Genomic DNA, 13,790 nt, shown 5'->3' on the forward strand with positions numbered 1-13,790 from the left:
GTATGAATACACATATGAATTATTTTTCCTTTCTTTTAAAATCCAGTTTACCTCAGTGATGAAGAAAATAAGAATAGGTTATGTCAGATTCTGAGATGCATATTACCATGCCAGTCAGATGCATGCAGTTCTTCCTTTCTTAACTGGAAAAATGTGTATCCTACAAAATTGTTCTTCCTAGCTGATAGTAAGTATTCCTGCATGGAACGTGATCAGACTTTTGGGGGTGGTAGGTGGAGGATGTTGAGAATATCAGGTTTTTTCTTGGTTTTCCTTGGACTGTTTTTGGTTTAAACTCCTTCTGACAGGGATGCAGCCCTCCTTACTCTACTTCTCTGAAAGTTTTACTCTGATGACAAACTTGTTTCTCAAGCCTTTAACACAGCACATAGAGCTGGGAAAGGAAGGAGAAGGGAAGAATCTATTTAAAGTTTTGCAGCTGTACAATTTTTCCTCACCTTGCAGTGTTTCAGTTCTTCCTCTCTCTGCATACACAGGTATGGCTGTGAGAGAGAGGTGTTGTTTTTTTCTTTTCTCAGTGAAGGCAGTTTTCATTTTGGCCCATTTGAGATGAGCACACATTGCCTGAAGTACACATGAGCTGATCTCATCTACTATTCTGGCAGGTTAGGCAATTTGAATGAAGTGATCTGCTAGTCAGCACAAGCCACTTAGTCCTTACTAACTGCATGTTATAACTAGGGTGATTAGAAAGCTGTCAGGAAACAGTAAATCATTGCCAGTAGCTGTGAGACACACTAGTGAGACACACAAAGCCCAGCCTGCCCCTCCCGACCCTCCATCATAAACTGAATCAAGGTGTCCCACGGACACTCCTACCTGTGATGCTGGGCACCCAGAGGAAACAAAAGAGAGAGAAGAGCCACCTTTCTTCCATCTTCACTTGATGAAGCTCTGCTAAGTATGTAGCTCTCTTGGTGCTCCCATCAGGCTCTCAGAAAAGGAAGTTGAGATGGTCTGCCCCGTGCAGATGCGCAACACAGTCACTTAGCATGACTTCAAAGAAATGCTTCATTAAATGTGAAAGCCTCAGTTTCCTGCCAGAGGGATAAAATTAGTACATCTTGTGAAACCTTTAAGTTGAAAACGTTGTCTACACTGCAAGCTCATCTTATAGACCAATTTTTTTCCTTTTGCCTTCTCAGATAAACTCAGAATAAGCAGTTTACTGGTTTACATGCTCTCAAAAATATGTCAGGTGTCTAAGGTTGAATATATAATTTTTTTGAGATATGACTTAGGGGTGATTATGGTGGTGCTAGGTTAGTGGTTGGACTTGATGATCTTAAAGGTCTCTTCCAACCTTGATGATTCTGTGTTTTCTGTGTACTACGTAGTAGCTAACATTAAAAAAAAAAAAAGGCTTTCTTTCCCCAGCTTCATTTCCTTTGTGTGTTAGTCCAAAATATCTCAGATATATTATTTCTAGACATCTCTATACTCAGTATCTTTAAAAACCCCAGCAAAATAACAAAACCACTCCCCTAAATTATAACAGAGTGAACTGAGAGTTTTCTACATTCACATTTTTTCCCTTTTCGTTCCTGAGAAGACCATTAATTATTTTCCGCAAGATGAAGAATTACAGCATTACACATGGCAACATCCCCTGATGTGGTTAACCCCTGTACCATCCTTCAGCTGTCAGCTTTGGTGACGGCAGCATCCTCAGGCAGAAGAGCGTGGTTCCTGCCAGTCCTGTCACCTGTCTTTATTGCAGGTCACCTGCACATCCTTCTGAGCTGTCCTCGAAGCACACTGCATTTCCAAAAGCTTGGCACCTGCCAGCAAAGCACCTCATTGCAGGCAGGACTTATGCAAACTGGATCTGCTGCTGGCAGCTTTTCAGAAGGAAGCAGGTCTGAGTTCCTGCTTAGCGTACTTGTTTCCCCAAAACCAAAAAGAGCAGGGCAGGACACCTCAAATACACAGCGTGGACATAGGCTTTTGCTGGTTCCTCCCGAGGTGGGATGGGTGTTTGGCTCCATTCTTGGGGGGCTAAGGACAACCCACCCTTTGGATTTTGGGAGAGAGATGATTACAGCCCATCCACCAGGGCAGAGAAGGTAAGTATCACAGTCCCTTAAATGGACTATTCTCTCTACAAGCAGTGCCCTCTCTTGGGTGGCTGGTCCATCCCTCAGTCGTCTGGGTCCTGACATGTCTTTTCCTGACATCTGCTCACCACGCAGCTCCTCATTGCTCCAGGATGCAAGGTACAAAGTGAAAAACTAAGTCCTCACTAGTCATTTTCCTGTTTTGTGCACTACCAGATGTAATAATAATGGCCAGTCTTCGCGAGCGAAGATCCGGGGAAGGTCTTTCCACCTTCCAGCCTGCGCATTGGATTTTTTAGGTGAGACACAGTGTGCGCGGAACTGAGCCCACCCTTTAATCCTAAGGTTCATCTGCCGGGGCCAAGCGAGCTTGGACAGTGGCAGCGAGGTCCTCAGGACGTAGGTGGGTTGCCTTTAAGGGCTAACGAGCCCCACCTGCCCGGGAGTGGCCCTGACCGGGAATCGAACCCGGGTCTCCGCGGTGATAGCGCGGCGCCTTTACCGCTAGACCACCAGGGGCTCCGCTACTACCAGATGTAATCAGCATCAATACCACTGTCCTAATTTGTGCACACACAATCTTTCACTAGCATGTTCAGAAGGGATAAAGGCTCCAGCTGGAACAGCTAGAAGTGCTGGAGAGGCTGCAGTCAAGGCTCCACACTTCTTGGAGGATAAATGCTTTTGCACAGTTCCTTGTTTTGCTTCCTCTACCTCATTAAATGCACTGGGTGCCCTGGTTACTGCTAAAGGAATTGTCTCTGGGGAAGAAACCTCTGCTTGTCATTAGAAACTCGATAGAGAGAGAAAGATCTGTCCCAGAGGATCAACAAGTCCTGAGGTTGAGCATGAACAGAATAGTCAAGCCATTGTAATTGACAGACACAGAAGGGAGTAAAAATTTTAAACAGTTACGTTCTGGTTTCCAGTTCAGAGCAGAGACCACAAAGAACCCAGAGATTACCTGCAGATACTAGAGTCAAAGAAAACTGGACTTTAATCTAAAATTTGGGCATTCATTCATGATTGCAGTTACCTTTACTTCTCCTGCTGATCAGGTCATGTAAGCTTTGTACCATGAGAGAATGTATTTTGTGTAACATGGAGCAAAACAGTCTTAAATGAGCCTTTTTATGGATCTGAAATATACATCGCAATTTGACAAGACAGCCCGAGTGCTGTGTGGCATATTCAATAGCCACAGAAATCCCCGAGCAGCTTTTTCGAGTTACTATGTCACTGTATGTTGCCCTTGGAATTTGTTCCCCTCTCCTCCCCCTCCCCAAATAATACTCTAAAAATACACTGCTGCCACGATCCATTGTGTTGGCTGAATGCAGCCACCCAGCGCCGTTGCTGTGCTTGGTGATGAAAGACAGACAAGAAAGAAATCCCTCAGCTCGATGGATTTTTGTTCGATTCAGAGCTGAGTTTTGCCCCAATTCCTACCTTAAGCCCAGATCCTGAAATAGTCATTCACCCTGCTACTGACATTCATGTGCATGAACAGCTAAGCCCTGCCTCTGCCTATGACATCAAAAACCACTTCTGAGACACCACTTACCTCAGCCTGCTGGCAGGGAGACACCTCCTCCCTGCAGCAAGACTTGAGGTCCTGCTCACAGCAGGGCAAATTATTATGAGAGCTTTTTCCCCTGCTACCCCTTTCCTGAAAAGTTACTCACAGGCAGCTTTGTAGATGCCGCAGTTGGATGTCACACACCGGGTTATGGATGGCAGGGATGAGAGGTGGTAGTGAAACATGCCCAGGGACAGCAGACCTTGCTGGTAGTTGGAAGGAGTATATCTCTGTATTTGGCTTTTCCTTGGTGAGGCAGCTACAGGGATGATTGTCTCAGCACTGGGATGTGCAGATTTTTCCCGCTGTTCCAGAGAGACCCCAGAAATCACTGCAAGGCTGGGAGGTTTTAGGGAAAAGAAGCTGTGCCCACGCAAGTGACATACCTTGTCAGTGGATATGTGAATCCCAGCATTTTCTTTTGGGCTGGACAAGCAGTTGACCTGGATGTTAGTTCCCTGTGTCCCAGGCAGTGGCAGGAACCGATGGGCTCTGAATACCATCCAGGATGGGTCCCCAGTAGTGCACTGTAGCACGGGGCTCTGCCCGCTGCACAGGGACACTTCAGGAAGCAATAATTCTTTTCCCCTTGAGTGAGAGTAGGGGGTGGCAGTGGGGGATCCTCAAATTATTTTCTGCAGATCTGTTCACCACTGGAGGAGGCATTTGGAACACTACAAATGATTCTTTCCACGGCAATCACCGTATTATGCATTATGCTCACAAAACCCTTCACTGCAATACAATTTTTCTGCCTCAATTACAGTAAGCTGCACCTAAGGAAGAAGCAAAGCTGCAGTCAGTCCCACAGAAAAAGAAATCTTGAACTCCAGAGACAAATTCAATTATTCACAAAGAGAGCCTTTTCAGAAATGCTAGTGCACGAGCTCTTCCTGCCAGAGGCGAGGATGATTACCCTTGCAGACTGGTGTCCTCTAAACATTGCTTAAAGAAAGCGCTGGTCCCTGGTGAAAAAGAGATGGAGACTTTGAAGCAGGAATTTCATGAAAGAGTAAACTAACCTTTCAGGTTCGCTTGGCACTTGGCACAGAAGCTCCCACTTCATTGCTGTGTTTTGGTTTTGAACCTCTTTGAAACTCGTGCTAATGACTCTGTAGCTGGCAGGCACCTTTGACCACAGCAGCTCGCAGGGGGGTTGGATGAGTGGGTGGCATGGGCTAGAAGGGTGGATGGGTGGGTGCAGCATTTCAGGGGACAGGGCACTGAGGTTGCAGTGGGATATCCACTGGGCTTTTCCAGTGACGCCTCTGGTTCCTCAGTCTCCCCCTTCCCACCCTTAGCTCTGGTGCCTCTCTGCAGCTGGCAGCACTGCCTCTTCTGTGTGAGGGAAGAGAGAAGAGGGTTTCTCACTCTGCATTCTTCTTGTGCTCCTCCTCCCTCATGGCTGCACACCTACCTACACACTGTGTTTGACACAGCGCAGCCCTGGTTCCAGCCGAGGTGTTGCAGCACAGAGAGACACACACACAACAACGATTTGAGATGTTCAAAGATCTGAGTGGACTTCTGTTCCCTACTCCTTCACTGACAGCTCAGACTACTGGGAGAAAACCAAGAACAGCTCAGCCCTGGATGCCTCCCTGCTCCACCTTCTCATTAGTTTTTCTAACTAGAAGGCCTAACTGACAAGTCATGTTTCCGAGAAAGGAGAGCATATATTTGGGGATAAATGGAGGAGAATGAGCTCCCTCACTTTTTCTGCCATTCCAGCCACAGGTCCCTGCAGTCCTCTGCTCCCATTTAATCCCATTTCTGATCAATGACTGTCCATCAGGAACCATACGAAAGCTGTTGTGCATTTCATGGTGCAAAGTGCAAGTTACTGAAAAAGCAGAGTATAAAAAGTGAAACCAATGAACAAAACAAAAGAAATATAAAGCACACTGACCCAGCAACTACACACCAATGCAAAACCTCTGTGTGAAAGCCACCCAGCTATTTCCAACAAAATGAAAGACTACAGAGCCATTATTTTCAAAATTAACTGGAATGCTCATGTGAGACCAGCCCTGCTTTCTTTGGCCTCTCTCTTTTCCAGATACAGCACAAGCTGTGCTTTCCCCCCCTGTTTTACACAACATCAGCTAAAGGCTATCACTTGCACATCTCATCTTCCACATTCTGTATTAAAATTTTTTGATGCAGGTTAATAACTATGTAACAAAAGGTAATGGAAGCCATAGCTTTGAAAAAAGAGTTACCTGCTGCCAGTGCTGGGAAACACCTGCTCCTGTTAGGTTAAGGTTTCCACGGAAGCTTCCCAGAAGGGCCATGTCATCCACTGGTCACTTTGGCAGCGTTTTCAGAGACAATGCTTGGAGCAGCTTTTGTGGGTCATGCCAGCAAGAGAGAACAGGAGTCTGTTCTGAAAGTCCTTTTTGTAGATGCAGCTTGCTGGGCTTTATCTTGAGATCTGCATGACAGAGGGAGTTACCAAGACAAGCAACAGGCCACTTGGTCAGAATTGAAAAGCTTAAGTTCACATCCAAAGTGGTATAAACCTAGATGGGTTGTACAGCTCATTTTGCCGTACAGACTATCTCCAATGGATTTGGCTCCCTGATTAATTTAAATTCCTCCATACTATTGTGTGCAAGTACCTTCTCAAAGACACGGATGTCTGTCCTGAGCTCAACACAGCACACTGATTAGAATTCACCACTGAAGAAATACATCAAATAGAAAGGATTAAATGCGTGAAAGTTGACTTCAGATACAGTATCAGTGACAATTTGAGGGCAGCAGCTGACTTTTCATTACAAAAAAAAAAAATCATTTACAACAAAACAGTGACATTGAGAACCATAATTTGGATTTCTTTTTTTTTTTTGGCAAAATATTTTGAAAGCATCAGATGTTAAGGAATTTGTTTGCATGCAGTATCTTTGTAGCCCTATAAATACCTTTCATGCTATCAGAAGCAACCATGGGAAAGTGAGATATTTCCCCATCTATAAACTTGTCCACTACACCCTGTCTCTTCAGGAAAGGTGGTGAAGTTTAAATGAGAAAAGCAAAGCAGAGATGGTTTCTCATGTTGAGCCTGACTGTGCAGAGAAGAAAATGTATCTCAGGGGAGCCTGTTTGGACTCCTGAGGTGCTTTAGCCTGGGGTCTTGCAGAGCAGGACACCTCCCCCAGGTCCTGGAAAGAGGGGAAGTCATCTCCAGAAGGCAACACAAAGGTGAGTGCACCTCAGATGAGCACAGCGTAGGGCAAGTGCATTCCTAAATCTGGGAATCTCAACAGAGTTACCAGCCTGCAGTTAGAAGGGATAAGTACAGCCCAGGAGTAGCTAGAAGGTAAAACGGAGAGTAGAAAACTTCTTGGATATTTCTGCATAATGTTATTTTCCACTCCATAAGCAGAGTAACATGTAGCTACTTCAGATGTGAAACCTTCTGGTTCACTCTGTGCTTGAAGGCATAATGTGAACCTGCCCTAAGGAGCCTGCAAGGAGTTTTTAGGGCTGCAATGTGCACTGAAAACATATCTCCTTCCAGAGTGCTCTTGGGCAAGTAGCTGAAGAAAAAGATGGGGAATTAAGATAGTTTTTAACAGAAAACGCTTTCAACATTCCATATGACTTCCTAAAGTTTCAGCAAGCACCAAAATTAAGAAAGACTTCCAGTTTTTGGTTGGTTTGTAAGGGTCACTGCCTGTGTGAAATAGATGTTCAGTTTCTAGATGAGTCTGTCACCTCCTAGAACAAACAGGAAAACCCTGCACTGCTATTTCCTGTTTCAGTGAAACTTCATATCCTAGCTAGTGGGGATTTAAAAGAGTCACCATTCACACATTTTTTTGTTTAAAGTAGAGAAGGGACAATCAATTAATGAAGAGCATCCCTGAGTATTACCTGGACTGGAGTTTTGGTTGTGAACAAAAAGTAGGTTAGCAGTCATCTCCTTTAGCCCTCCTCCCAGTCTGACCCTTTGTCCTCAATACTATTTCCATCCCAGTCACTGAAGTGTTCCCTAGCCATTCCCAGGAGCCTGCTTGTGACCCACTGACACGCAGGCACCACTCGACTGAACACCGCTCTTCCTCTGCCTGAAATGAGGTTATGCTTTAACTTCTCCACAGCTGATTAAGCCTAGCAATGCTGCTAATGGCAATGAAATCATTTGAGACCTCTAGCAGAGCAGTTAACTTCTATTTTGCATGATTGCCTCCATTTTCAAAATGAATATACACTGGCTGGGTGGGTTTAACTGCCCAAGCCGATGGGTGGCTCCTGGATGTTTCCAGACTGTGTCCCAGAAAGATCACCACTCTGTAGACAAGGGAAGCCACTCATGTTACCCAAGTCTTGTTTCCTCAAAAGGTTGAAGCCACCTTCTACCCCTTGGAAAATCAATGATTCAGTAAATTAATTTCAGTCTGGTACTGTAATTGGATTTTTTTAAAAAAATAAGCACATTGTAAGACTTCTGAAAGTCAGTAAGCTGGAGAACTGCACTGTGACTGATCCCAAATCAAGTAGTTTATTTGACGTTTTAATTGAAAATAAGAAAAAAAACCTCTCATTGCAGAACTGAACAAAGTCAGCTTGATGTGAATCAGACTCTCCAGAGGACTCTCCCCTCCCTACCCCTTGCTCAGCTGCATGGCCATCGAAGCACCAAACGTCATGCAAACTACAGCAGCCGTGGTCATTCTGGTCATCCTTTCCCCCTTTAGAATGGCACCGACTCACACGGCGTATTTCTCTAACAGGGGCTACTGTGCAGCAAAGAGATTGTCAAGGAAGGGAAAAGAAAAAAAGCCCATTACAGAATTGCATGAAAAACACAAGTTTAGAAGCACTGTAGATCTGTTTGCAGGAGGCTGGATCAAAATCACTTCAGGCTCACTTTAGTGATTTAGCTGAATACACCAGAGACACATTTGGCTTGCAGTGCTTCTGCCAAGTCGTGGTCTTTCAGGATGCAAGAGAAAGTACTGAGCCTGGGGATCAGTACAGCTGACCAGCTGCTCAGAGTACAGGTACAATTTTAGAAGTCTGATTTAATATCTGGTTCAACGAGCAATGCTCATGGCTAAATTGGAAATAAAACTAATCTATCCTTATTAGATTGGGGCTGTAATCTCATAACACCCTCAGATATTGGACTTCCCTGTCAGGCTTACTGCTTTGCACTGGCTCTCATTCCCAAAAAGCTGAAGAGAGCAAATTGGATAATGAAAGAAATGTAAGAAATGTAAGTTCAAAGAAAATTCATATATAGTTCAGTGGTTTGAACAGTAGAAGCTCTTAACAACCCACATATAAAACAAAGAGGGAAAGAAGCAGATGTGCTCCATTCACCCAGAAGGTAAGTTTTATTATACCAGTGTGGATGCTGCCCAGGTTTGAAAACACTGGGTGCAACAAGTGTATTCCTTGGAATTCTAGGGAATATTGCTCACTTTCCCTGAACACAAAAAGTACAGCCTTATTGGATTGGCACCTACATCAAATGCTGGTTGCCCACAGGAAAAAATTAGGTTTTTTCAGGGAATTAATCAGCTATTTCAAAATTGATAAAATATTGAACAGAGAAAGTATATTATCTATCTTAATATTAGAATTATTATCCATAAAAAAATATTAACCAAAAAATACGTTAGGTTCAGTTAATCTGACTTTGGCAAAAAATGAAGAATTAGATCTCCTGGTAGGTTCTCCAGCATGTCCATTTTTCAGTTGCAGTTTTCAGCAGTCTTTCTCTATGGGTGCCCTTTCCTTCTCTCACCAGAATCATGTTTTGCCACCCCCTGACCTGCTCCATTACAGAATAGTTCAAGCAGTCAGGCAGGTCCTCTGGAGATGGGGTCCCCAGGCCTAGGCGAGGGTTACCTCTCCAAGACCTCACCCATCTCCCCTCAAAAGGCAGGGATGACCAGTTTTGGTTTATTATTTAAACCCCTTGCATCAATTCTCAGAAAAAACTTCACCATCCATTGTCTAAACAAAACAACACAAGTTCCTTGCTAACAATAAACTTTTTCATAGGACCCGAAGCTAACCTAAGGGCTTGACATTTACTTGTTCACATTTTCTAGGAAGCAGGCTTCAGCAATCCACTTTTAAACACCGCAGAAAAGCCTATATTTCTTTCCCTGGTTCCCCATGCTGTGTACTTTCTCTTTGGGAAACTGCCAAAGTCTGCCTCAAGAGGCTGTTATTTTGCTCCAAGAGACGGAAATCAATCAATCAATCCGTGACTTGGCAGCATCAGAACGGGAGATTAGGACTCTCAAGGCAGATTATAAACACAATCCCCTCAATTAACTTCCCTGGGATGGGCTAGAGGCGGTTAGATCCTCGTTAAGTCAATTATTAACACGGATGGCCAACAAGCATATTTTTTTATGACAAGTCTTATTAATTTCATGTGCAAAACAGACATGGGCCAAAGCTTGCACCCTTTACTGTGGTGTGGGGAGAAGGGCTGGTGAGGGCACCTCTGGCCTCACCTTTTGCTGGCAGTCTCCTGTGACCTCCCAGTGAGAAAGCTCAGCAGGCATCCGTGGTCCCTACCCTTTGCTTGGAGAATTAGTTGAAGGAAACGTTTTGTGCCTGTGTAGTTTAATCCATAACTACATAGCTCTTGGTCAGTTTTAAGCACCCAGTTTTCTGGGCCTGAAAAAGCTTGCCAGAACACAGGCATTTTTTTTTTGCTGCTCAAAGCAGGCACCAAAAACTTGTGCTTAAGTTACTCTGAAAACTGAGCCCTGATGCAGCTTTGCTGCCAATATGATCATCATACTCAGAATGCCCTTCTGTAATATCCCATTGTATTTTTAACAACAGAACTTCACCTGCCTTCTTCCAGACTTTATCAGAATTTAGCCTTACAATTATGTCTGCTACAGTTTATCTTACTACAGAAAGCAGATACTTTCAGGAGGGTGGAAGCTCCATGTGGAAGTCACTCTTTTTTGGGTCTCAGACTTTGCACATAAAGGCCAGTTTCCCCTGCTGGTTTGTACCTTAGAGGTAGCTTCCTCATTTGAGTTACAGCATCAGCCTCTCTATGTGAAAAACTAAGGCATTCATGGCTCGGCCAAAAGGGCACAGAAGCCCCACCTTCACACTGAGCATAGACTGAATTCCCCTTCCGGAGTTCAAAGGAAAAAAGCTGAACTGTGACCCAGAAAGACTGAGATTAGTTTAAAAATGTCCTGTTCTATGACACAGCACTATATCCATGGTCCCTGCTCAGCAATAATTTATTAGAACTCCTTCCTGCCTGAACAACATTTAAGGGCAGCTAAATGAGCAGCAGCACTGGCAGGCAGTATCTTGCACTGTCCTATTGAGCAATTAAAACTGTGCCAGGCAAGTGTCTGATTTAACCTTTTGGTCAGGCTCCTGTAGCCTGTTGAAATCGTTCAAGATCCTGGCAGTATTGCTGACCTCCAGAGAAAGAGCCCCAAATTGTTCCCCTGTGAAAGGCTGGCAGATGGACCTTCTCCAGTGGCTCATGTGCTTGGCACAGCCTGAAGAGTGACTGGGAGCAACCCAGTGAAGGAAGGGAAGGGTTGGCAAGCAGCTGAAGACACCTGGATGCTCTCAGCAAGGAAAGATGACATGTCAGCGAGACCCACCGGTGACATATGTGACTGGCCAGGAGCAGTGACAGCTTAAGGCCAAAACTGATTCTTGTGTCCATCCATCTGGACAAGTATTTGCTGCTGTTATGTGTGCTTACCAGTGGGAATACATGATTAAAACATTTCTAATTTGCGGCGCCTTCAAATGCATTCAAGTCAGGCTCCCTTCTCCAGGGGATAAATGGCATTTGTAAATCTTCAATATTTTTCTAAGTTCAGGTATCATTGCAGGTGAAAAATCAGAATATTTGTACTTTTAGCAGCCTTTTAGGTGCATGTTGCCATTTGATGAAGATTCAGACATAAATTTGCAACCCCAAGACAAGCTCATCTTTCAATGAATATTTAGTTGGTATGGGTTGACAGTGGAAAAAGGTAATAAGCAGTTTTTATAGAACCACAGAACTGGTTTGGGTTGAAAGGGACTTTCAAAAATGATCTAGTCCAACCTTCTGCTGTGGGGAGGGACATTTTTTACTAGGTCAGGCTGTTCAAAGCCCAGTCCGACCAGATCCTGACCATTTCCCAAGGATGGGGCATTCTGCTACTGCTTCAACCTGTCCTGCTAGGCAAAAATTTCTGGAAAAAATTCTTTTATTCTAATTTATCTGCCTTTTTTTTTTTTGGTGAAATGGTAATCCCTGGCATTCATCTTTTTGGTCTCTGGCCTTGTCTTAGTATCTTTTGGTACTGCTCAACAACTCAGCTTTACAGGATTCAGCATAGCATGTGTGTGACCAGGGTTCTCCTTATGCTGTTGACTGCTACCCCTGATAACGTTCTCTTTCCTACATCTCTTTCTTCTACTCCCTTCATATGGGCTAAGGTAGCACCAGTCAGACCAGAAAAGTAGGAAGCCTAATTACTGGACCTGTGCAACTGAAATGATGGAGTTCCCAAGCCTACAGCCAAGATAAGAAGCCGCCTAATAAACAAACAAGCAGGATGTCTGTAGTCCATCAGAGAAGTAATCAAAGCCTGGATAAGGCATTTGGCGTACTTTAAGACGAGGCTGTGCAGACTTGGAGAAGTTCAATTACAGCATCTCAGTTTATATGGAATAAATTGAAGATAGGGCTGATGGTGAACAGACCCAGAATGAAAGCTGAGCACTTGGCAGAAGTCAGTGACTGACAAGGAAACACACGGTTCTCTGTGTGTTCTCTGTGAGAAGAAGGCTCTCTGTAAATAATCTAATTTATATAAAGAGAAAGCCCAGATCCAGCCTTTAGACGGGAATTTCTACCATGTTGGACACCAGGAGGTGCCGCACTGTGTTTGCTACTTTTCAGCCACTCTACTGGAATCAGGAAAGTTGGGGACAAGCAGAATACTGAATCAGACCTGTGCTTAAAGACAGCCGAGTAAATTAGGAATCCTGGCTGAGGAACTGGAGGGGCAGAAGGCTCAAGGACAGCCTGCTGAGCCCTCATTATGACTAGCTGGTGATTTCATGCAGCCAGCCTTGGCAGAGCTCATCGAACCGCCACCATGCTGGTGGTGACTCGTGGGAGAGGCAGCTCCTGGGGAGAAACCAGCAGCCCTGGCTGCTTATCAGTGCTTGCAAAGTCCAGCACAGCTTCCTCACAAACAAGTTTTGAAGCATTCATAATTAGAGAGGCTTCACAGTTTGAAAGATTTTATCTGTGTTGATTTCTGTTGCTGCTTTTCAAAAAATTGTAGGCAGGGCTACCCAATTTTTTTCTTAGTATAAAAAATAATTGGGAAAATGGAATTTAAAGAAAAAATAATTTACAAAAGGTATACAGATCTTGAGCTGCTCTCTGACTGAAGCCAAAATACCTCTTCCCCACTCCCCATGCACTCTGACGTACTTACAGGGCTGCTCCTCAGATATCAGATGCATGAAACTCCTCTATACCTAAGGTGAAAATGGGGAAAACAACATGACACAATCATTGTGCCCAGTAAAGGGACATGGCCAGACACCATCTCATCCCTCAACAGCACCACAGCTGCTCTCCAGTTCTATCAGGCCTGTGACTTTTCCCCTCTCAGCTAAAGGTACAGATAGTTGCTGCCTGTAACATTATGTTACCAAGCTCAGACCTTTAGCTACTGGAAGAAATGGACTATTTGATGATCCCAGAGATCACCCAGGGCCAGACTCAGCTGAACCCCCGTGGCTCTCCTTGCCCCCCAAGCCACCCTACAGATATCTCTCCCAGCCCTCGTATTTGTAATCAGTGCCCCAACGAGAGGCTAATGAGTAAGACAAGCATTTCTGAAGGTTAAACATTTTTGCAGCTGGTGATGCCATTCCTCCACAATTAAATGCAAATGTCTCAAAGGTACTTAAATCCTTGTTTGCTGCCAAGACAACTACACTTCTTGGAACGGTAGCCTAAATCTTTCAACAGAACTCACATTGCTGTGCCTCTGTCATTTATGGGCTTTTTAGAGATATAACAATTGTTATGCTTCAGGCAAAAACTGTGTAAAACAACAACAAAAAAACCTAATCCACCTCATAAATGAGAAATATTTTAC

General features: G+C 44.3%; 1 protein-coding gene across 24 annotated transcripts in view; it reads right to left on the reverse strand.

The window, feature by feature from the left end:
* The window catches only part of CD96 (CD96 molecule), a 103,487-nt gene that overhangs the window by 27,904 nt on the left and 61,793 nt on the right, over positions 1-13,790 (reverse strand). For 15 of the 24 annotated variants that reach the window (XM_050332428.1, XM_050332414.1, XM_050332415.1 and 12 more), the window contains 5 exons: positions 5,372-6,091; positions 4,680-4,995; positions 4,044-4,433; positions 3,764-3,962; positions 841-1,058 (listed from right to left, as the gene is read on the reverse strand). In XM_050332428.1, coding sequence (XP_050188385.1) covers positions 841-898 — 58 coding nt within the window. In that variant the 5' untranslated portion in view covers positions 899-1,058; positions 3,764-3,962; positions 4,044-4,433; positions 4,680-4,995; positions 5,372-6,091. Of the gene's footprint in view, positions 1-840; positions 3,319-3,763; positions 3,963-4,043; positions 4,996-5,371; positions 6,092-13,790 lie in introns of those variants that run through there. The other 9 variants (XM_050332404.1, XM_050332413.1, XM_050332418.1 and 6 more) reach the window with 9 other exon arrangements.

This window comes from Myiozetetes cayanensis, unplaced genomic scaffold (genome assembly GCF_022539395.1).
Source record: "Myiozetetes cayanensis isolate MyiCay16 unplaced genomic scaffold, myiCay2020 scf5-8, whole genome shotgun sequence".
Taxonomy (NCBI): Eukaryota; Metazoa; Chordata; class Aves; order Passeriformes; family Tyrannidae; genus Myiozetetes; species Myiozetetes cayanensis.